At 38.8% G+C, this 22,408-nt stretch overlaps 1 protein-coding gene across 1 annotated transcript; it reads right to left on the bottom strand.

Moving 5' to 3' along the window:
• Nucleotides 1-8,711: 8,711 nt before the first annotated feature.
• On the bottom strand, nt 8,712-17,455 carry CYP7A1 (cytochrome P450 family 7 subfamily A member 1). The gene is made up of 6 exons (XM_068525605.1): nt 17,328-17,455; nt 15,512-15,752; nt 14,035-14,612; nt 12,032-12,162; nt 10,510-10,685; nt 8,712-9,886 (listed from the first exon to the last, which is right to left on the bottom strand). The coding sequence occupies exons 1-6, from the start codon at nt 17,405-17,407 to the stop codon at nt 9,587-9,589; spliced, it is 1,506 nt and encodes a 501-aa protein (XP_068381706.1). The 5' UTR covers nt 17,408-17,455; the 3' UTR covers nt 8,712-9,586.
• Nucleotides 17,456-22,408: the final 4,953 nt, after the last annotated feature.

Here is a 22,408-nt window from a genome sequence, read left to right on the forward strand (position 1 = left end):
TAGTCATTTTTCACAATGTTGATTCTTCCAATCCAAGGACATGGTGTATCTCTCCATCTATTTGTATCATCTTTAATTATATCATCAGTGTCTTATAGTTTTCTGCATACAGGTCTTTTGTCTCCTTAGGTAGGTTTATTCCTAGGTATTTTATTCTTTTTGTTGCAATGGTAAATGGGAGTGTTTCCTGAATTTCTCTTTCAGATTTTCATCATTAGTGTATAGGAATGCAAGAGATTTCTGTGCATTAATTTTGTATCCTGCAACTTTACCAAATTCATTGATAAGCTCCAGTAGTTTTCTGGTAGCATCTTTCGGATTCTCTATGTATAGTATCATGTCATCTGCAAATAGTGACAACTTTACTTCTTCTTTTCCGATTTGGATTCCTTTTATTTCTTTTTCTTCTCTGATTGCTGTGGCTAAAACTTCCAAAACTATGTTGAATAATAGTGGTGAGAGTGGACAACCTTGTCTTGTTCCTGATCTTAGAGGAAATGGTTTCAGTTTTTCACCATTGAGAACGATGTTGGCTGTGGGTTTGTCATATATGGCCTTTATTATGTTGAGGTAAGTTCCCTCTATGCCTACTTTCTAGCGAGTTTTTATCATAGGTGGGTGTTGAATCTTGTCGAAAGCTTTTTCTGCATCTATTGAGATGATCATATGGTTTTTATCCTTCAATTTGTTAATATGGTGTATCACATTGATTGATTTGTGTATATTGATGAATCCTTGCATTCCTGGGATAAACCCCACTTGATCATGGTGTCTGATTCTTTTAATGTGCTCTTGGATTCTGTTTGCTAGTATTTTGTTGAGGATTTTTGCATCTGTGTTCATCAGTGATATTAGCCTGTAGTTTTCTTTCTTTGTGACATCTTTGTCTGGTTTTGGTATCAGGGTGATAGTGGCCTCACAGAATGAGTTTGGGAGTGTTCTTCCCTCTGCTATATTTTGGAAGAGTTTGAGAAGGACAGGTGTTAGCTCTTGTCTAAATGTTTCATAGAATTTGCCTGTGAAGCTATCTGGTCCTGGGCTTTTGTTTGTTGGAAGATTTTTAATCACAGTCTCAATTTCAGTGCTTGTGATTGGTCTGCTTATATTTTCTATTTCTTCCTGGTTCAGTCTCAGAAGGTTGTGCTTTTCTAAGAATTTGCCCATTTCTTCCAGGTTGTCCATTTGATTGGCATATAGTTGCTTGTAGTAATCTCTCATGCTCCTTTGTATTTCTGCAGTGTCAGTTGTTACTTCTCCTTTTTCATTTCTAATTCTCTTGATTTGAGACTACTCCCTTTTTCTCTTGATGAGTCTGGCTAATGGTTTATCAATTTTGTTTATCTTCTCAAAGAACCAGCTTTTAGTTTTATTGATCTTTGCTATTGTTTCCTTCATTTCTTTTTCATTTTTTTCTGATCTGATCTTTATGATTTCTTTCCTTCTGCTAACTTTAGGGGTTTTTTTGTTCTTCTTTCTCTAATTGCTTTAGATGTAAGGTTAGGTTGTTTATTTGAGATGTTTCTTGTTTCTTGAGGTAGGATAGTATTGCTATAAACTTCCCTCTTAGAAATGCTTTTGCTGCATCCCATAGGTTTTGCCTCGTTGTGTTTTCATTGTCATTTGTTTCTAAGTATTTTTTGATTTCCTCTTTGATTTCTTCAGTGATCTCTTGGTTATTTAGTAGCATATTGTTTAGCCTCCATGTGTTTGTATTTTTTACAGTTTTTTTTTTCCTGTTATTGATATCTAGTCTGATAGCATTGTGGTCAGAAAAGATACTTGATACGAGTTCAGTTTTCTTAAATTTACCGAGACTTGATTTGTGACCCAAGATACAATCTGTCCTGGAGAATGTTCCATGAGCACTTGAGAAGAAAGTGTATTCTGTTGTTTTTGGATGGAATGTCCTATAAATATCAATTAAGTCCATCTTGTTTAATGTATCGTTTAAGGCTTGTGTCTCCTTATTTATTTTCATTTTGGATGATCTGTCCATTGGTGAAAGTGGGGTGTTAAAGTCCCCTACTATGATTGTGTTACTGTCAATTTCCCCTTTTATGGCTGTTAGCATTTGCCTTATGTATTGAGGTGCTCCTATGTTGGGTGCATAAATATTTACAATTGTTATATCTTCGTCTTGGATTGATCCCTTGATCATTATGTAGTGTCCTTCTTTGTCTTTTGTAATAGTCTTTATTTAAAGTCTATTTGGTCTGATATGAGAATTGCTACTCCAGCTTTCTTTTGATTTCCATTTGCATGGAATATCTTTTTGCATCCCCTCACTTTCAGTCTGGATGTGTCCCTAAGTCTGAAGTGGGTCTCTTGTAGACAGCATATATATGGGTCTTGTTTTTGTATCCATTCAGCCAGTCTATGTCTTTTGGTTGGAGCCAAAAGACATAGATTTTATCCATTTACATTTAAGGTAATTATCTATATGTGTGCTCCTATTACCATTTTCTTAATTGTTTTGGGTTTGTTATTGTAGATCTTCTCCTTCTCTTGTGCTTCCTGCCTAGAGAAGTTCCTTTAGCATTTGTTGTAAAGTTGGTTTGGTTGTGCTGAATTCTCTTAACTTTTGCTTGTCTGTAAAGGTTTTGATTTCTCTGTCAAATCTGAATGAGATCCTTGCTGGGTAGAGTAATCTTGGTTGTAGATTTTTCCCTTTCATCACTTTAAATATGTCCTGCCACTCTCTTCTGGCTTGCAGCGTTTCTGCTGAAAGATCAGCTGTTAACTTTATGGGAGTTCCATTGTATATTATTTGTTGCTTTTCCCTTGCTGCTTTTAATATTTTTTCTTTGTATTTAATTTTTGATAGTTTGATTAATATGTGTCTTGGCATGTTTCTCCTTGGATTTATCCTGTATGGAACTCTATGTGCTTCCTGGATTTTATTGACTATTTCCTTTCCCATATTAGGGAAGTTTTCAACTATAATCTCTTCAAATATTTTCCCAGTCCCTTTCTTTTTCTCTTCTCCTTCTGGGACCCCTATAATTTGAATGTTCGTACGTTTAATGTTGTCCCAGAGGTCTCTGAGACTGTCCTCAATTCTCTTCATTCTTTTTCTTTATTCTGCTCTGTGGTAGTTATTTCCACTATTTTATGTTCCAGGTCACTTATCCGTTCTTCTGCCTCAGTTATTCTGCTGTTGATTCCTTCTAGAGAATTTTTAATTTCACTTATTGTGTTGTTCATCATTGTTTGTTTGCTCTTTAGTTCTTCTAGGGCCTTGTTAAACGTTTCTTGTATTTTCTCCATTCTATTTCCAAGATTTTGGATCATCTTTACTATCATTACTCTGAATTCTTTTTCAGGTAGACTGCCTATTTCCTCTTCATTTGTTTCGTCTGGTGGCATTTTACGTTGCTCCTTCAACTGCTGTGTGTTTCTCTGTCTTCTCAATTTGCTGAACTTACTGTGTTTGGGGTCTCCTTTTCGCAGGATGCAGGTTTGTAGTTCCTGTTGTTTTTGGTGTCTACCCCCAGTGGCTGAGGTTTGTTCAGTGGGTTGTGTAGGCTTCCTGGTGGAGGGGACGGGTGCCTGTGTTCTGGTGGATGAGGCTGGATCTTGTCTTTCTGGTGGGCAGGACCATGTCCGGTGGTGTGTTTTCGGGTGTCTGTGACCTTATTATGATTTTAGGCAGCCTCTCTGCTGATGGGTGGTGTTGTGTTCCTGTCTTGCTAGTTGTTTGGCATAGGGTGTCCAGCACTTCAACCTGCTGGTCGTTGAGTGGAGTTGGGTCTTAGCGTTGAGATGGAGGTCTCTGGGAGAGCTACTGCCATTTGATATTACGTGGAGCTGGGAGGTCTCTGGTGGACCAATGTCCTGATCTCAGCTCTCCCACCTCAGAGGCACAGGCCTGACACCCGGCTGGGGCACCAAGACCCTGTCAGCCACACGGCTCAGAAGAAAAGGGAGAAAAAAAAAAAAGAAAGAAAGAAAAAATAAAATAAAATAAATTTAAAATAAAAAATTATTAAAAATTTAAAAAATTTAAAAGTAAAATAAAAAAAAACGTTCTGAGGACCCTAGGGGCAAGACTGGAACAAAGATGCAGATGTAGAGAATGGACTTGAGAACACGGGGAGGGGGAAGGGTAAGCTGGGACCAAGTGAGAGAGAGGCATGGACATATATACACTACCAAATGTCAAATAGATAGCTAGTGGGAAGCAGCCACATAGCACAGGGAGATCAGCTCAGTGCTTTGTGTCCACCTAGATTGGTGGGATAGGGAGGGTGGAAGGGAGATGCAAGAGGGAGGAGATATGGGGATATTTGTATATGTATAGCTGATTCACTTTGTTATACGGCAGAAACTAACACATCATTGTAATGCAATTATACTCCAATAAAGGTGTTAAAAAAAGAAAGAAGGAAGAAAGCAGCCAAACCAAAAAATAAATCCACCAATGATAACAAGCAGTTAAAAACTATACTAAAAAAAAAAAAAAGGACAGACAGAACCATAGGACAAATAGTAAAAGCAAAGCTATACAGAAGAAATCACACAAATAAGCATATACATACACACTCACAAAAAGAGAAAATGGAAAATATATATATATCTATATATTAAAAAAAAAAGGAAGAGAGCAACCAAATCAATAAACAAATCTACCAATGATAATAAACTCTAAATACTAAACTAAGATAAACATAAAACCAGAAACAAATTAGTTGCAGAAAGCAAACCCCAAGTCTACAGTTGCTCCCAAAGTCCACCGCCTCAATTTTGGGATGATTCGTTGTCTATTCAGGTATTCCAGAGATGCAGGGTACATCAAGTTGATTGTGGAGCTTTAATCCGCTGCTTCTGAGGCTGCTGGGAGGGATTTCCCTTTCTCTTCTTTGTTTGCACAGCTCCCGGGGTTCAGCTTTGGATGTGGACCCGCCTCTGCGTGTAGGTCGCCTGAGGGCATCTGTTCCCCGCCCAGACAGGACGGGGTTAAAGGAGCAGCTGCTTCGGGGGCTCTGGCTCACTCAGGCCGGGGGGAGGGAGGGGTACGGAGGAGGCGGGGCGACCCTGTGGCGGCAGAGGCGTCGTGACGTTGCACCAGCCCGAGGCGCGCCGTGCGTTCTCCCGGGGAAGTTGTCTCCGGATCACAGGACCCTGGCAGTGGCAGGCTGCACCAGCTCCCGGGAGGGGCGGTGTGGAGAGTGACCTGGGCTCGCACACAGGCTTCTTGGTGGCGGCAGCAGCAGCCTTAGCGTCTCATGCCCGTCTCTGGGGCCCGTGCTGATAGCCGCGGCTCGCGCCCGTCTCTGGAGCTCGTTTAGGTGGCGCTCTGAATCCCCTCTCCTCGTGCACCAGGAAACAAAGAGGCAAGAAAAAGTCTCTTGCCTGTTCGGCAGGTTCAGACTTTTTCCTGGACTCCCTCCCGGCTCGCTGTGGCGCACTAGCCCCTTCAGGCTGTGTTCACGCCGCCAACCCCAGTTCTCTCCCTGGATCCGACCGAAGCCCGAGCCTCAGCTCCCAGCCCCGCCCACCCCGGCAGGTGAGCAGACAAGCCTCTCGGGCTGGTGAGTGCTGGTCGGCGCCGAGCCTCTGTGCGGGAATCTCTCCGCTTTGCCCTCTGCACCCCTGTGGCTGCGCTCTCCTCCGTGGCTCCGAAGCTCCCCGCCTCCGCCCCCCGCAGTCTCCGCCCGCGAAGGGGCTCCTAGTGTGTGGAAACCTTTCCTCCTTCACAGCTCCCTCCCCGAAGTGCAGGTCCCGTCCCTATTCTTTAGTCTCTGTTTTTTCTTTTTTCTTTTGCCCTACCCAGGTAAGTGGAGAGTGTCTTGCCTTTTGGGAGGTCTGAGGTCTTCTGCCAGCATTCAGTAGGTGTTCTGTAGGAGGTGTTCCACATGTAGATGTATTTCTGATGTATTTGTGGGGAGGAAGGTGATCTCCATGTCTCACTCCTCCGCCATCTTGAAGGTCTCTCCTAGGCTTATTTGACCTTACAACTGGTTACTATAATTTTTTTTTTTTAATTTTAGGCCCCGGTTTCAAATAAAGATCTTGCCTAAATGGGATGATTTAGCCTTCAAGAAAGTTCTAAATTAAGGTTGTTTACAAAAAAAAATTATATCTGGGTTTTGTTTTGATGTAGTCCGCTCACATGCTTTCTTTTTTAAAGTGAAAAAAAAATTTCATATACTAGTGCATTTTTTAAAAGTTAATAAAATTATAGAAAAAAATAGCCTGTGGGATTGCTCTATGACAGGAGTTGGCAAACATTTTCTGTAAAGGCCCAGATAGTAAATATTGTTGGCTTTGCAACCACGTGGTCTTTGTTGCAACTACTCAGCCCTGCAACTGCATTGTAAGAGCAGCCCTGGGCAAGAGCTCAATAAAGGGGCACGCTGTGTCTCAAGAAAACTTCACTTATGGACATGGAAATCTGAGCTTCGTGTGATTTCTATATGTCATGAAAGATTATTCTTCTTTTGATTCTTTTCCAACCAATAAACAATGTAAAAGCCTCTCTTAGCTTTCAATCTATACAAAAACAGGACACCTTTGGCCCACAGTGCTATGGACTAGTAACCCCTGCTGTACAAGAATAAAGATGTGGAAAGATGTGTGGACACATTCAGCAAGTGACAGGCACTTCCCTTTATTCTGCTTCACAGATGTTGCATTTTTTTTACAGATTGAAGGTTTGTGTCAACCCTGCATCGAACAAGTGTAACAGCATGATTTTTCCAACAGCATTTTCTCACTTTGTGTCTCTGTGTAACATTTTGGTAATTCTTGCACTTTTCAAATTTTTTCGTTATTATTATATTTGCTATGGTCGATCTGTGATCTTGGATGTTGCTATTGTAATCGTTTTAGAGCATCATGAACCATGCCCATATAAGACGGCAAAGTTAGTAAATGTGTGTGTTCTGACTGCTCCACCTACAGGCTGTTCTCCTCTCTCCCTGTCCTCGGGCCTCCCTATTCCCGAGACAAAACAGTATTGAAATTAGGCCAATTAATAACCCTACAATGGACTCTAAGTGTTCAAGTGAAAGGAGGAGTCCCACGTCTCTCATTTTAAATCAAAAGCTAGAAATGATGAAGCTTAGTGAGGAAGGCATGTCCAAGTTGAGATACGCTGAAAGCCAGGCCTCTGGTACCAGTTAGCCAAGATGTAAATGCAAAGGAAAAGTTCTTGAAGGAAATTAAAACTGCTACTCCCTGGGACTTCCCTGGTGGCCCAGTGGTTAAGAATCCGCCTGCTAATGCAGGCGACATGAGTTCGAGCCCTGGTCCGGGAAGATCCCACATGCCGCGGAGCATCTAAGCCCGTGAGCCACAACTACAGGGCCTGTGCTCTAGAGCCCGCGAGACACAACTAGCCCACGTGCAGCAATGAAGACCCCACGCGGCCAAAAATAAATAAATAAATAAAGTGCTACTCCCGTGAACACAGGAGCAGTAAGAGAGTGAAACAGCCTTATTGTTGATATGGAGAAAGTCTCAGGGGTCTGGACAGAAGATCAAACCAGCCACAACATTCCCTTAAGCTAAAGCCTAATCCAGAGCAAGGCCCTAACTCTCTTCAATACTATGAAGGTTGAGAGAGGTAAGGAAGCTGCAGAAGAAAAGTTTGGAGCCAGCAGAGGTTGGTTCATGAGGTTTAAGGAAAGAAACCATCTTCATAACATCAAAGTGCAAAGTGAAGCAGCAAGTGCTGATGTAGAAGCTACAGCAAGTTATCCAGAAGATCTGGCTAAGATATTCATGATGGTGGCTACACTAAACAACAGATTTTCAATGTAGAAGAAACAGCCCTATATTGGAAGAAGATGCCATCTAGGAGTTTCCTAGCTAGAGAGGAGAAGTCAATGCCTGGCTTCAAAGCTTCGAAGGACAGGCTGACCCTCTTCTGTTAGGATGATGAGTTCTTCTTATGGATGAGCAAAGAAAGTGGTATCTTGGGATGGAATCTACTCCTGGTGAAGATACTGTGAAGGTTATTGAAGTGACAACAAAGAATTTAGAATATATACACTTAGTTGATATAGCAGTGGCAGGATTTGAGAGGACTGACTCCAATTTTCAAAGAAGTTGAAACCATCAGATGATTAGCACTTTTTAGCAATAAAGTATTTTTTAATTAAGGTACGTACATTTTTTTTTTAGATATAATGCTATTGCACACTTAATAGACTAAAATATAGTGTAAAAACATAACTTTTATTTGCACTGGGAAACCAAAAAATTCATGTGACTTGCTTTATAGGGGAGATCTGGAACCAAACCTGCAATATCTCCAAGAGGTGCCTATATAAAACATATTAGTAAAGGAAACCACGTTAGAAATTTAGCTTAAAACAAATTTTCTGTAAAAGAATTTTGTTCATCTTGAGCCACATCTAAATAAGTTTAGTTTTCTTGGTATGAAAAATAACCTATGTAGGAGATAATTCCATGATAATATTATTAATAAATTTAGTTATTAATAAATTTAATAAATAGCAAGATTAAAAATCTTTAATGAATTTTATGAAGTGTGCAGATTTTTGAGTGAATAATTATTTTGCTTTTTCTAAGAAATGAATAATGAACAAAATTGTTGAAGCTTATCAGTAGGTAAATGCTTTAAACATTCGGAATATTTAAAAATTTAAAACATACAAATTCACACTTTTATTTCTGAAAGGTGAATCATTTCAACATTATCAAATGTTATAATATGTTCTTAGTATTTGTAGTACAAGGAAAAAGTTAAATATAATTTACATATAAATACATAGAGAAATATCAATAAAAATATTATAGCTGATAACTCCAGCACTTAAAATATTTTAAAAGAAATTATTCTTTTCATAGATGTATATTTAGTAATATCAGAAAAAAACTGCCTTTTCTGAAAAAAAACTTCCAATTAATATGAAATCTAATGATAGACAAGATCACTGAAACCTGACACAGACATTAGAGTTTCCAGCAAAAATAAATTAAACCCTAAAGAGAATATATTAAAACCATCTTTAATGTTCTCAGGACATCAAGATCGTCATTTTAAAAGCCATGAATACTGGAGATAAGGAAAGCTGAAAACATTTTCTTTTTATTAGAAGGCATGATATAATCCTTTAAAATATCCTTTATAATATACATCTACACCTGTACGGCCCCATATCTGGTCAAAAAGTCATGCAGTTTCACTAAAACGTGAATGTGTATGTTTTGCATAACTGTTGGGTGGTTTTTATAAAAATAAAGCAGTTTCCTTAGGAAAAAAAAGAAATTTTGCCAATTGGAATATCTTCATTCTGGAAAAAAAAAAAAAAAAGACTTTTTCCTCTGAAAATAATGAAGTTCAGTCCGTGGCTATATGAACATTCACTGACATATTGAAATGAAAACAAATAATTGTGCTTCTAGGAACTAGTTTTTTTTTCACTTGCAGGGTCTGAAATAGCCTCTTCAAACCATCAACAAGATGTTAAGATTCACAAGCAAGCGCTGGTGAACAGAACTGGACCTGCTGCCTCCATTCTACCACCACTAAGCATGTCTGTCCAAAGGGACTGGTAAATGATGGTGCTCTGCAGTCTTGTAACAGCATCAGGGGTCCTCTTTTCCAAGCGTATGTTCACACATGTTTGAATTTATATCTAAACTCAATATCATTTAATGGTGGTAAAATGCCCAGGCCTGCACGGGACTGGTCCAAAGGGGGACATTGAACACAGCTCTCCACAAGCTCCAGTTCAAAATAGGAAAGCATCAGAATCAAAAACTGCTTGATTTCCTGGACAGCAAATAATCTTCCAGGACATATAGTTGCCCCTGACCCAAAGGGCATGTAGTGATACTTTAACTTGAGTCCATTACTATAGAAGGCGGTCTTTGTCTTCCCATTTTCATCAAGATAGCGATCATATTTAAATGTCTGCAATAAAGATACAAAGAAAACAAATGTATAAGCTGGTTTAAAAGGACTTTATCTTTTTCTTAACCTGGAAGTTCCAAAGAGTAATTTTCTTTTTTAATCCAATCTATGAGTAATTTAGCAAATACCCCACCTTGAATCAGAAAGTAATAAGAAGCTGGAACTTAAGGAGAACTGGTGGGAAAGAGAAACCTTTATACCTCCTGTCCTGCCTGGGCAACTAGTTCCTCCCTCCGTTAGGCAGAACTAGAAAGAAGGATTCAAATCAGGAGCTAGAGGAGTCAGTATATTAGCCCCTAATTTCCTGGATTTGGGAGCAGGCACTTTTTAAAGAAGAAGAAGGGCAGCAGCTTTATTATCACAACTGCAGATATAATCTAGTAGAGATTATGTGATGACCAATACCAGGAATAAAAATTAAAATTTCAAGCTGTCATCCAAATTCTCCAAATTAGATAAATATTTGACATTCATAAAAGAGACAGTCCCTGTGGTTTCAATGATCAAATGAATTCTGCAATGGTAAATTTCTTCTTTATTTCAATCTGGGTAGACATCACCTGGATACTGAAATTTTTTTTTTTTTTTTTCTGGATTCTGAACTTTGATGAACAGTCACTTACCAAAGGGTCTGGGTAGATTTCTGGATCTAAATGCATTAACTGCGGATAAAGAGCTATGATGTCATCTTTGCGGATATTATAGGAACCATCCTGGAGGTGCAAAGTGAAATCCTCTTTAGCAGTCCGGATGTTGAGGGAAGCACTGGAAAGCCTCAGAGACTCCTTGATGATACTGTCTAAAGATTTTAAAAGGAAGAAACGAGGAGAGGAAAGGGAGAAGGAAGAACAAAGTATTTATAAAGGCCACGTAATGTAGAGTCTGAAATACTTCTAGCAGCCTATAACACAAACCTAAAGAGACTGTGGGAAGCTGGCCAGATAAAAATTTCTCAAACTTTTTCTGTGCTGTGATCAATGATTCAGTTGTGTCTGAATGTATTTTTAATCTGATAATCTGAGTTAATAATCTTTTGGTAAAGATACGATCTTCTTGGTCATCAATGGGAACTAGACTTTCATAATTTTATGGAAAAATAATCTTATTTCTACAAGACACTAGACATCTAATGCAATTGGAAAAAATCAGTAAATCACTTTCATGTGAATTATTCAAAGTTTATCACTTTTGAGATTTAATATACTAACACTTTTACATAGAAATAGTTTTCCAGATGTTTAATGCAGCTTCACTTCAGTGTTTACAAGAACCCAATTTTATCGTTACGCTATCTGATGTTGTGTGATTATGCCCTGCATTCTGGTAAGGACGTAAAGGGACACAAAGAACACGCGGAGGATATGCTGAAATATAGGATGAGAAAGTCTCGCCTGACCTTCCGGTCTCTGTCCTTTTAATTCTCATGCTTTAAGTGCTCGTCACATGACTGTGCATAAAATCATAGCATGTTAGCAATTTATTTCGCAAGTGAGAAAATAAGACCCCCAAAAGTGAAATGACACATCCGTGGTTTCTACGGCAGGCGGAGTCCCACGTGGAGCCTGTGCTCCTTGCCGTCCTAGTCCCTTCCGCTGAGACACACGGCCCCTGAAAGCATACACTGCTTTATTTCCTCTAGAGAAACATAACAAAAACAAAGAGAAAACCCTTTCTTACTCTAAAAATATGGTACTTTTGTATTTCTATAAAATCCAGAGAAGCCAACATTTTTTCAATGAAATAACCTTCCGCCCCACCACCCAACCCATGCAGCTAATTGTGGTTTCATGATGGTACTTTTCCCCCTTTCATTTCATGAAAATGAGTAGCCCATTAACTATAAGATGACTGGTCAGAGCAGTAACAAATGAGGCAGAGCAGGGCAGCACAGAGAAGAGATTGAAAGTGCAGAGTCAAGAGGTCCACATTATCGCTGTCATTGGTTCCACCATCCAATCCCGGGCAGTGACGTAACCTCTAAGTGCCCATTTCCTCACTTGTTATATACAAATATTGAGTTGGCCAAAAAAGTTCGGGTTTTTCCGAACAAGTAAGTAAGTATGCAACAAGTAAGTGAGTCATGTGTACTGACAATTCCTGTTAGGAGGATGCAGTAAATGACATGTAACAACACAGCAAACACACCTAGCACGGGCATGTCATCCAGTTGTATCCGGTTCAAATAAATTGGATTGTCTTCAAAGCTAATTTTTTGACCAGCGTTCTCTAGCATTTTATTCACTTCTTCAGTGGCCGCTTTCATTGCCTCCGTGTTCCTATGAAAGGTTAAGAGAAAAGAAAAGATGTACAGAACAGTTTTTTCTCTACCAAAAGGTCTGCAAACAAATAGGCGTTTCCCCTTCTTTTAACCAGGTGGTCAAGATACAGAGAAGGTGGGAAAGGGACATTCCCATTTATTTTTTACTCTATTTTATAGTTGTGTTTTAAGTCCTTGGATGTTAGCAAGAACTGTTGCCTTAAAAGTGTCCCATGGGCTTCCCTGGTGGCGCAGTGGTTGAGAATCCGCCTGCCAATGCAGAGGACACCTGTCCGAGCCCTGGTCCGGGAAGATCCCACATGCCGCAGAGGAACTAAGCCTGCGAGCCACAACTACTGAGCCCTCATGCTGCAACTACTGAAGCCTGCGTGCCTAGAGCCCATGCTCTGCAGCAAGGGAAGCCACGGCAATGAGAAGCCTGTGCACCGCAACGAAGAGTAGCCCCCGCTCGCCGCAACTAGAGAAAGCCTGCGCGCAGCAATGAAGACCCAATGCAGCCAAAAATAAATAAATAAAATAAATAAATTTATAAAAAATAAAAGGGTCCTGCTACATAGAAGTAAAACTTTGACCAGACTTTTATAAATAAATGTTTCTAATAAGGATTAAATGGTTAAATTAGTCATATGCATGGCAATTGAGAAAGAAAATTGCATCCAAGATAACAATTCTAAAGTACTGGCTAAAATGCCAAAGGAAATTTAAATTTACTCTTAACATGCATGTGATTCCACGTAGAACAGCTTTTCCATTTATATAATAATTTATTGTTCTAACACTTTGACTGGTGAAATGAATGCTACTTCACTTTAGTGCATTGACGTTTACTGGATCCTCAGTGCCATGGTAATGGAGCCATATAACATGATCACAGTAAACTGAGTCTCAGAAATGTTTGACTGGTAAGTCTTTGCGTGCTTATCGTGAAATGGCTACTATTACCTATAGGATAGAAAACTGACGTTGTAACCTCACTGTAAATATGTGAATTTATTCCAGAAAGAGCTTTCTCAAGTAAAAACTTCAGAAGGCATTTAAACTTTGAGAAAGATTAGTAATGGTTTTTTATATCTGAAATTGTTTTAAAAAATTTTTTATATTAAAGACATAAAATTATCAGCCTTCAATGGAACTTTGGCATTCCCAATCCTATGGAATAATAATTTTGTGTCTATGTGACACAATTTTGTGTCTATGGGACACTCAACATCCAATTGAACTGGAATAGTTCAATAAACCATTTGAATGTCAAATTCCCAAAAGACTATCCCTCTGGGAAGACATCACATTATGCAAAATATATGTTACATACAGGTTTTTTTTTAATATACAGTTTTAAAAGGCAAACTCTAGCTAAATCCCATCAATAATAATATATTATGATTCTTATTCATAGCTATCAGAGTTGGTCGAATAGTATGACAGCAATCACTAACAGTGAAAAAACAGTTAATGCACAGACGAATAAGATACAGGCACTGTTCTTTTCACTGACAATACGTCAGCAATCACACAAGGATATTTTTATGATTATAAAGACCAAATTCATGGACTTTAGGAGGTGTCATGAAGAACAGCTTGGAGTTAGGAGCAAGGGCTCTGGTGCAGACAGCCTACATTGACCCTGTACCAGCACGTTCCTTTCCCTGGGACGGTCTCTGCTTCTACAAGATGTGTTTACCAGTCACAGCTGTTTTTGGAGGGTTGGATGAACTGATACATGTTAAACTTTTACAAGGTTAAATACCACATTCTTGATTGACAGCATGAGAAGGTACCACGTCTTTTTTGTTGTTGTTGTTGTTGTTAATATGGTTGAATTTCTGCTTTCACCTAAAATGAAGAAATAAATGGATAATTTGCTAATTACCTAATCATCTGAAATAAGCTCCAGAAAGTCGCTGGAATGGTGTTTGCTTGCGAGGCCCAGAGGACAGCGAGGAGTGACTTGGCTTTCTCCGTGTCGTCCAAGGTGGAGAGCGTGTCATTCAGAAACCTGACCAGTTCCGAGATGTGGTCTCTCTTTCTGAGTTTCTGGAGCCGCAAGCCCTCCGCCAGTTTCTCCCGGGCATAGTGGCCCGTCTTGAACACGTGAATGGGGAAGCCTGCTACCAGGGCCGGAAAGATTTTGTCAAATTGCTTGAAGTGGTCCAGGTGATTTAGAATGAGTGCTTTTTGTGCATCTTGCCCTGTGAGATCTTTGCCAAAGAGCGTGAAATACCCAGCTTCAAACATCACTCGGTAGCAAAAGGCATACATCCCCTCTGACATCCAGGCGGGCGTCTTGGGCTTGGGAACCACCTGGGATCTCAGGACAAGTTGGAGGTTTTCCATCATGGCTTCTGTGAGGGAATTCAAGGCATCGCCCTGCAGAGTCTTGATGATAGTTTTACTTATGTTGTCGGTGGTATTTCCATCACTGGGGTCAATACTCCTGTGTCCAAATGCCTGACCGTAAATGAAATGTGTGAAAAAAGAAATTAAACCTGACCTAGGACTAGTAAATGTCTGAAACACAGATTAGATGCTTTCATGATTCTCTACTTGTTAAAAAAAAAAAAAGGAAAACCGGCCTTCCCACATGCAATTTCATAGCACTTTACAAACGGCCAAATCACGCCCTTCCTTCAAGGCCAAGTTTGAGTCCCAGATTATCAGTGACACTTCCCTCACAACCACTCTGGTCTTCTATTTCTTATTTTTCTTATGCTTCTGCATTTATTTGCACACAATTTGGTACTAATCAAGAATGTTTTTAATCATTAGTTCCCTTTTATATTCTTTGTAGATGCATCTTAACCAGACTTTAAGCTACTTAGTAGCAGAGACCAGTTCTAATATTTCTTTGCAGAGACTCACTTAATATTGATTAATTTTTTCTCTATAAAAGAGCCTCTTAGATTTCATCTAAGTGATGCCAAAATATCTGGTCAATTCCTTAACAAAATTAAACAATTGTGTGGCATGAGTGTGGTAAAACAATTGTTGAACGTTAAGTTTCCAACTTGCACTCTGGGTCTTGTGTAGAAATTGTTGACATGAGTGAGTTTGTACCTGTCTTATTCATACCATGCCATCCGGTTCAGTAAAACGTTTAATTTTTATTTCACCCTCATAAGCTGATTAAGAAATGACAAAGCTATACCGATTTTGACTTTTTAAATGATTAATACCAAGAGATTATGTCTAATTTGGTTTATTGTGTTTCTAAGAATCTCCATGTAAGGGTAACTCTCTTCAGCATCTCCGTCTTTACATCTGAGTATGTCAAAATGATTAAATAGATTGACATAGAAAAAGGTAGAAAATAAAAAAGCCGAATGCTATATAAATGCAAACCTGGTTACCTTTGCAGAAGCAGTGAAGTGAAATTTTTTCCAGTCAAAGTATTTTCCATGATACAGCACTTTATGGTATGACAAGGGATTGGTGATGAAGTGGACATAGTTTCCCATTAGTTTGCAGGTGAAAACATGACCATGTTTCCTTTGATTTGCTCTGAGGAACTCAAGAGGATTGGCACCAAACTGCAGAGCACAACCCAGATACGGAATCAACCCATTCTCCAGAGGTGGTTCACCCATTTGCCTGTAAGACACAAAGAGATGGTAAATATGGAAAATTGCACATTGTTCTTTATTTATATTTATTTACATTACATTTTTTACCCCTGACTTCAAACTTCAAAACTCTATAGTTTATTGATACTTTTTTGGTTGGTGGGGCCCTGCTCCTTTACTAAAAGAATGAATTATATTAACCTAGTAACATGATACATTGGTGAAAATGATAGCTAAATCCATACATCCATCCATGCATACATTCGGCAAACACTGAGTGTCTAATATGTGCTCCTCACTCTTCCCAATGATAAGGATAAAAGGATCAACCAGGCCAACAAGATTTTCCCTATCAGTGTAGAGATGAAACTACATTCTAGTGTTTATATTTTTTCTAAGCATCGTTTGCCTAAGTATCTCAAAATGTTTCATCTGATTGTTTTCTCTAAAGATATAGAATCCTGAATGACAAAAAGGATTGCAGAATTGAAGTTTTCAAAATCTTCAAAGTTTAAATATATTATTGTTCTGTAATGATAGTTGCAGAGGGGAATCTTTGAGAAATTAGCACATTATAAAGTGAAATTGAGTAAGGTAAGTATTAACATGGTTATTGATTATAATTCAATGCTCTTTGTTGCTATTTTAAATGTTTTTATTTAAGAATATAAACATTTAATTTCCAACATAAACCACTATCCCTCTTGGTAGAATAACATAGCATAAAATAATTCTTTTTATTTTCATAGTTTGCAGATAAGTGGTTTAATTAAAACTAGAAACTACCAGTCCTGGTAGTTAATATTAAAATACCATAAAGGGCAAAACAAAAAAAAAACCTGTAAAAGGTAGACAGCACAGCAATGTACACAGTTGAAGATATGCTGTGGGTAATTCTGTCTTTGGGAGATTGACAAAGCAGAGAATATTTACATACCTCCCCCCCAATACTCTTTGAGGCAATCAGAAGTTAAATAAACTGTGGCTATGTATCTGATTCTATTTGTATTTCTTGAACCAGTTATAAATGATACATACAAATAAAAGTGATGTCTCATACATTTAACAGTTTCCCAGTTCGCCATGGTTGATTATCATTAATAAGAAAATAGTAATAGAATGATCAATGCAGGCTCTATACTCTTTCCCAGCTTAGACTGAGTGTATACAATGCACAAGAACTAGCTGAAAAAAGAACATTTATTTAGTCAGAGCATCTATTTAATCCACATGATAGGAATTGCAGATCCACTTACCACTTATATCCTTACTAATACAGACTTTCTCTTTATATGCACACATAAACACACACAGAGATCTCATAAAATTTCTGTCAGTGATGTTTAACAAGTTTGTCCATTTTTACATTACCACTAGTATATGTCAATACTAAAAAGGAAACTTTGCCATTATATCTTTTGTGAGATATAATAAAAAAGATACTTTCAAAATTTTAAATTAAAATGTTTTACTTTAAAAAAATTAAGGAAGAAAATGCTAGCGTATGTAAGTACGGAAAACCAACTTTATGGTATAACAATGAAGGTAAAAGAACATTAAATGAATGAACAAAAATGCAATTTAAAAGTAAAGCTTTCCTTACCTTCTCCTCATTCCAAGGAGAAGCCACAAACAACAGCACGCTGCTATAACAATCCCCCAGATCAAAGAGGTGCTCATCATTTTGCAAATCTAATGCAAAACTTCTGAGGAGGAGAGTCTGTGATGAGAAAGGTAAGGGTGTCACAACACAGACTCCAGCTAGACTTTTATATATGGTAAGATGCTTCACTTGAGTGATCAAAGCAAACAATTAACCATCCTATTAGGAAAAAAAAAATAACTGGCCTTGAACTAAGTCCACGGGTATCAGAAGAGGTTCCAAAACAATCAGAAACCTGCAATACTTGATAAGTTGAAGGTCTCTCAAACATATGTTGACTTAACATTCAGACCTGGGAATGACCGCTAATATTACAAATTTAGTATGCTTATAAAAAGAACAAGTAAACCTGTTCAGGATGAACATACGAAATAAAGAGGTAAAATATAATAATTTAAAGAAAAATAAGCGTAAGTTAGCATTAAGCTAGTGATTTGATCTTGTTACATTTAAGAAGAAATCAATTTAAATGATTCATGAGAAATACAGCAGTCAAGTTCAAAGGAAAGAGAACTGGGTGAAATGTTTCTGCTGCTTCATGTTTCAGCGCTTTTACAAAATCATAGGTATTTTACTATATATAGTAACATGTTACTTACCTAACATCCTCAAGAAAGTATCCCACGTAAATGCATCTTCCAATTAAACATAGTTTATTTTAAAACATCAAAATTTTATTAACCATTTTATTCTAATTGAAAATATGTTTACTAATTTTTCTCATTGTTAAAGGAATACAACTTCATTTCAAATAATTTAAGACTAACTGAAACATATCTTGGTAGAAAGTCAATTCATAATTTATCTCCTCAATGACTGCCCACTCAGAGGTAACAACTGTTAACTGTTTGGTATATATCCTTCCAAACTTTATTTCTATACACACTTATATAGTAATTGAGCACCTATTCTGTGCCAAGAACTCTTCAAAGGTATTCTGGCTACAGGTTTTAATAAGATGGATTTATTCCCTGCTCTAATGAAGACACTATTGCAGTAGAGAGACAGATAATAAAATTTAAGACTTATGAATAAAATAAAACAAGGTATAGAGAGCTATCAGGGGATAAGAGCAACTGTAGGTATGCTGATGTGCTCCTCTGAGATCTGAATGACAGGAGGGGATTGGCCAACTCAAAACCAGAAGGAAGAGAGATTACCAAATGCAAAAGTCCTGAGTTAAGGATGAACTTGTTCTATCTAAGAACCAGAAGGGAGGTAGGATTGGTCAGAGCAGAATAAATGAGGGGAAACTTGGTTAAGATATAAGACCAGAAAACAGGCAAGAGCTGGGTCATATATAGGGACACCTGAGAGTAGGGAGAGAGATTTTGGAGGGCAGCAGATCAAAACACTATCTTCAGCTATACAGATTGCTGTGTTGTCAGGTTAACAATTGAACTTGAGCCAGAAGCTGGGGAGAAAAGTCAGGGGTGGAAATAGGTATCTCAAGTCATCAGCATTTGGATGGCATTTAGAGACCAAAGACCTTATTAGATCACCTAGGGAGAAAATAAAGCCCAAGAAAAGAATAGAATTTAACACCAGACCCCAGAGCAGCCCATTTCTCGAGGTTAGTCAGAGAGCCGGTGAAGAGGAGACGGGTAAGGAAGGACCAGGAAGAAAACCGAGAGAATACAGTGTCACAGGAGGCAAGAGGAGGATGTACTTGAAGAAAGATGAGACATTTTCTGCATCACATGCTACTCTGAGGTCAAGGAAGATGACAAAGAAATGACCTCTGGATTTGACAACATGGAGATAGTTGGTGAGTCACACATAAACACATGCAAAGATGGGGTTCTATTAAAGACTTTTTTATAGCACTAAAAAAATGTCTATCATACTGTGGATGTTTCCCGTGACAATACATATGTATGGATTATATATGTATCTGTATAGATCTCTTCATTTTTTTCTGTGTGTATAGTCTTCCACTGACTAAATGTACTATAATTTAGTTAACTGATTCCCTACTGGTGAGCATTTGGTTTGTTTCTGGTTTTTGGCTACAGAATCCATAGGTTCATTTCATCCTTTTTTGTCTCCTTAAACAGAGACCACAAATATTTTTTCATGGGTGATTTGTAATCATAATTATGAATATCAATCATTGTGTGTCAGTAGGTAGACTTCTCAATCCATTTAGATATTTTTAGGGCATTGTGCCCACTAAATATACTTAGGCTGATGTGCTTTTTTGAATTACTATGTCTGAGTTCTATATGACTCATTAAAAGCAGAACCTTTAGGTGGCCTGTCACAGCAGGACACCACAGTCAGAGAAAACACCAATCCAAGAGCCAGACAGTTTAACCCTTTGGAGTCACCTCTCAAGCAAACAAATGGAAACAAACAAGTGAAAAAAAGGGTACATGGGACCTCTAGGAATTACCTGCAACCTCCCGTGCATCTATAATTTTGCCAAAATTAAAAGATTTTCAGAATGGTAAAGGAGAAGTACATTCACAACTCCAAGAAAATGTCCTTAAGCCTTGTCTTCCCCACCCCCTCTCAGAACACCACAAACGCCTTTCGAATATAGCCTGGATTCCCCTTACCCTCATGTATTCTTTCTACTCCTTCCCTCACTATCCCTCTTCCAGACAGCAAAAGCCCAGGATGCACACACACCCAGTTTTCTTTAGTGGGATGAGGAAAAGCAGAGGCATGAATATCCATATTCATATTTTTCTTGTTTACGTACGGTTTACGTCTTCCTTCTAGGGATGTCACTTCTCGTTACTGTCCCACGTCCACACATGGCTTCTGTCACACCCCTAACGTGCAGCCTCTAAGCTGATGAGTGGGGATTCGGATGCTGGTTACAGTTGTCACAACTATTAATAGCCTGCAAGGAAATACCTGCAAGGTCTCCTGATGAGTCACGTGCATAGAGTTTCGCGCTTGGATTCTACAACATCTCAATGTGTTTAGCACAGTGATTGGTGAAATGTCAGGAAATAAACAAATGCCAGCTGAGTTGGAAAGTCATTTGCTTGCTTTTTTATTCTCTCCTATGTTTCAAACTGTGACGTTTTATTACACACACACATGCTGTGCACCTACTACGTGTATCAAGCACTGCGTCAACACTGGGAACACAGTAGGAAACAAGAAAGCTGTGAGCTCTGACCTGTGGGGTTTCCACAGCAGCAGGGGAAAAAGTATGTGCCCTGATACACAAGGAGTATGTTTTAGTTGCCAGAAGGCCTGGCATGAACCGAGTTTATTTAAACACTAATCCCTCCGTAGTCTGTCAATTTCCTCTGTATTTGTAGAGTAGTGAAGGGTCCACACTGATGTGCAGAGGAAGAAGTTCTGGGCCTCAGAGAAAATAGGGCCCGAGTCCAACTCACCATCCCCATGAACAGATACATACAAAACATGGGAACTCAAACTAGAGGAACAGAAAGTAGAAAGAACTGCTCAAGCTATCTGCTTACGGAACCTGATGGCACACAGGTGGTTTCTATTCAGAAATGCAGTAAACATAGTTCACGTGTGTGTGATTGCTCTAAATAAAATGAGCTGTGAATATGGTCAAACAATTGAGTCAACCAGTTGTTTTCTTGAATTCACAAGTCAAACCAACTCAGCGGTGGAACGTAGATCACCTCAATTAATGCAAATCTTTGTGCTTTCCAGGAGCATCATGGGGCTCCCGTGGACCAAGGCTCCTCCCATGGATCCCGTGGATCAGGGCAGGTCAGTGGGAGAACCAAGTGGAAAGGGCTGGGGGGGAGGTCTTGTTATGATTAATTTGAAGCTTTCATAATAAGCTCTTAGGAACTGTGTCTATTCACATGTCTTCAACTATTTTTTATGAAAAAAGTTTTTTTATGGCATATACAGAATATCTTATTCTCAAATATTGTTTTGAATCTTAAACACATGGTGTCAAGGTTGTAAATGCCTAGTGTATCTAAATGTGTCCATTGAACAAATACAATTTCACAGGACTAGAGAATAAGAAGGTGTTGATAAGTTCTATTTCAGAGAATCATAATTTTTACATTAGTTTTGAGGTTTTCACTTTTTAAAGCTTCTGACATATATTTCCTACTTGAATAAAATAACCAACTCAGTTAGGCAGGAAAGGTATTTTAGCTATTTTAGAGAGGAAATAGAGGCATGAAGGTTTAGTGGCTAATGTCACATAGCTTGACATGGTTCAGGTGGTCAAGGGAGTGGAAGCTGGGATTAAACCAGGGTTTGCATCTTGGCCCTGCCACTAAGTATACAGCTTAGCACAAGAGGCTGTCCTCCCCAAGTCTTTGCCTTGTTATCTGTAAAATGGGGATGACCACAGTGCATGACATAATATAGATGTTGAGATGCAATAAGGCCATGGTATAAAATGTTTCCCCGAGGGCTTGGCACAATCTATGGTCAAAAATGTTCTTTGTCATTCGTAAGTGGCAAATCCAGGACACAACCCCATATTTGAAGCTCAGGGTCCCTCCGTTACAGCTCAGAACCCCACAAGAAGTTCAGTGGAACCAACAGGCACCTGACTACAGATTTAGGAAAGAGTAAGCACACCATCTATATGTTCAAATATAAAGTTGATCCGTCAAACATGTTCTGAACACCAAGCATGTGAAAGGCGCTGTTAGGGAATGAGGGGGAGATGGATAGATCATTCAGCAAATATTTCATTCATTTATTCATTCATTCATTCATGTTAACAGCACCCACTTGACATAAAGCACTTTTTAGGTGCTGGAGATACAGAGGTAGATAAGACAGGCAGACTCAAGGGGACACAGCCAATCAATAGGAGAACAAATCCACTATTTAATTTCTGATAAAGAAAGCATCATTTATATTATCAGAAAAGGTCAGGCAATGCATCAGTGTTTGTGCCAAGATCTTCACATGCTTGCTCATGTAACCCACACGGTGGCACTAGGAGATGCACACACACAGTTGCCTCCCCTTACGGGTGGCTTCATGCTGTGAAGTTCTGGCTCCAAGCCCCTGCCATGCCATACCACGGGGGACTGCCTGTCCCCAAG

Source organism: Eschrichtius robustus, chromosome 17, assembly GCF_028021215.1.
Source record: "Eschrichtius robustus isolate mEscRob2 chromosome 17, mEscRob2.pri, whole genome shotgun sequence".
Lineage (NCBI taxonomy): Eukaryota > Metazoa > Chordata > Mammalia > Artiodactyla > Eschrichtiidae > Eschrichtius > Eschrichtius robustus.

Coding starts and splice junctions, on each gene's coding strand:
- CYP7A1 (XM_068525605.1), bottom strand. CDS start 17,407: ATGATGAGCACCTCTTTGATCTGGGGGATTGTTATAGCAGCGTGCTGT. Junction 15,753..17,327: donor CTCCTTGGAATGAGGAGAAG/GTAAGGAAAGCT, acceptor TGTGTCTTACAG/GCAAATGGGTGAACCACCTC. Junction 9,887..10,509: donor AAATCTACCCAGACCCTTTG/GTAAGTGACTGT, acceptor TCTTTATTGCAG/ACATTTAAATATGATCGCTA.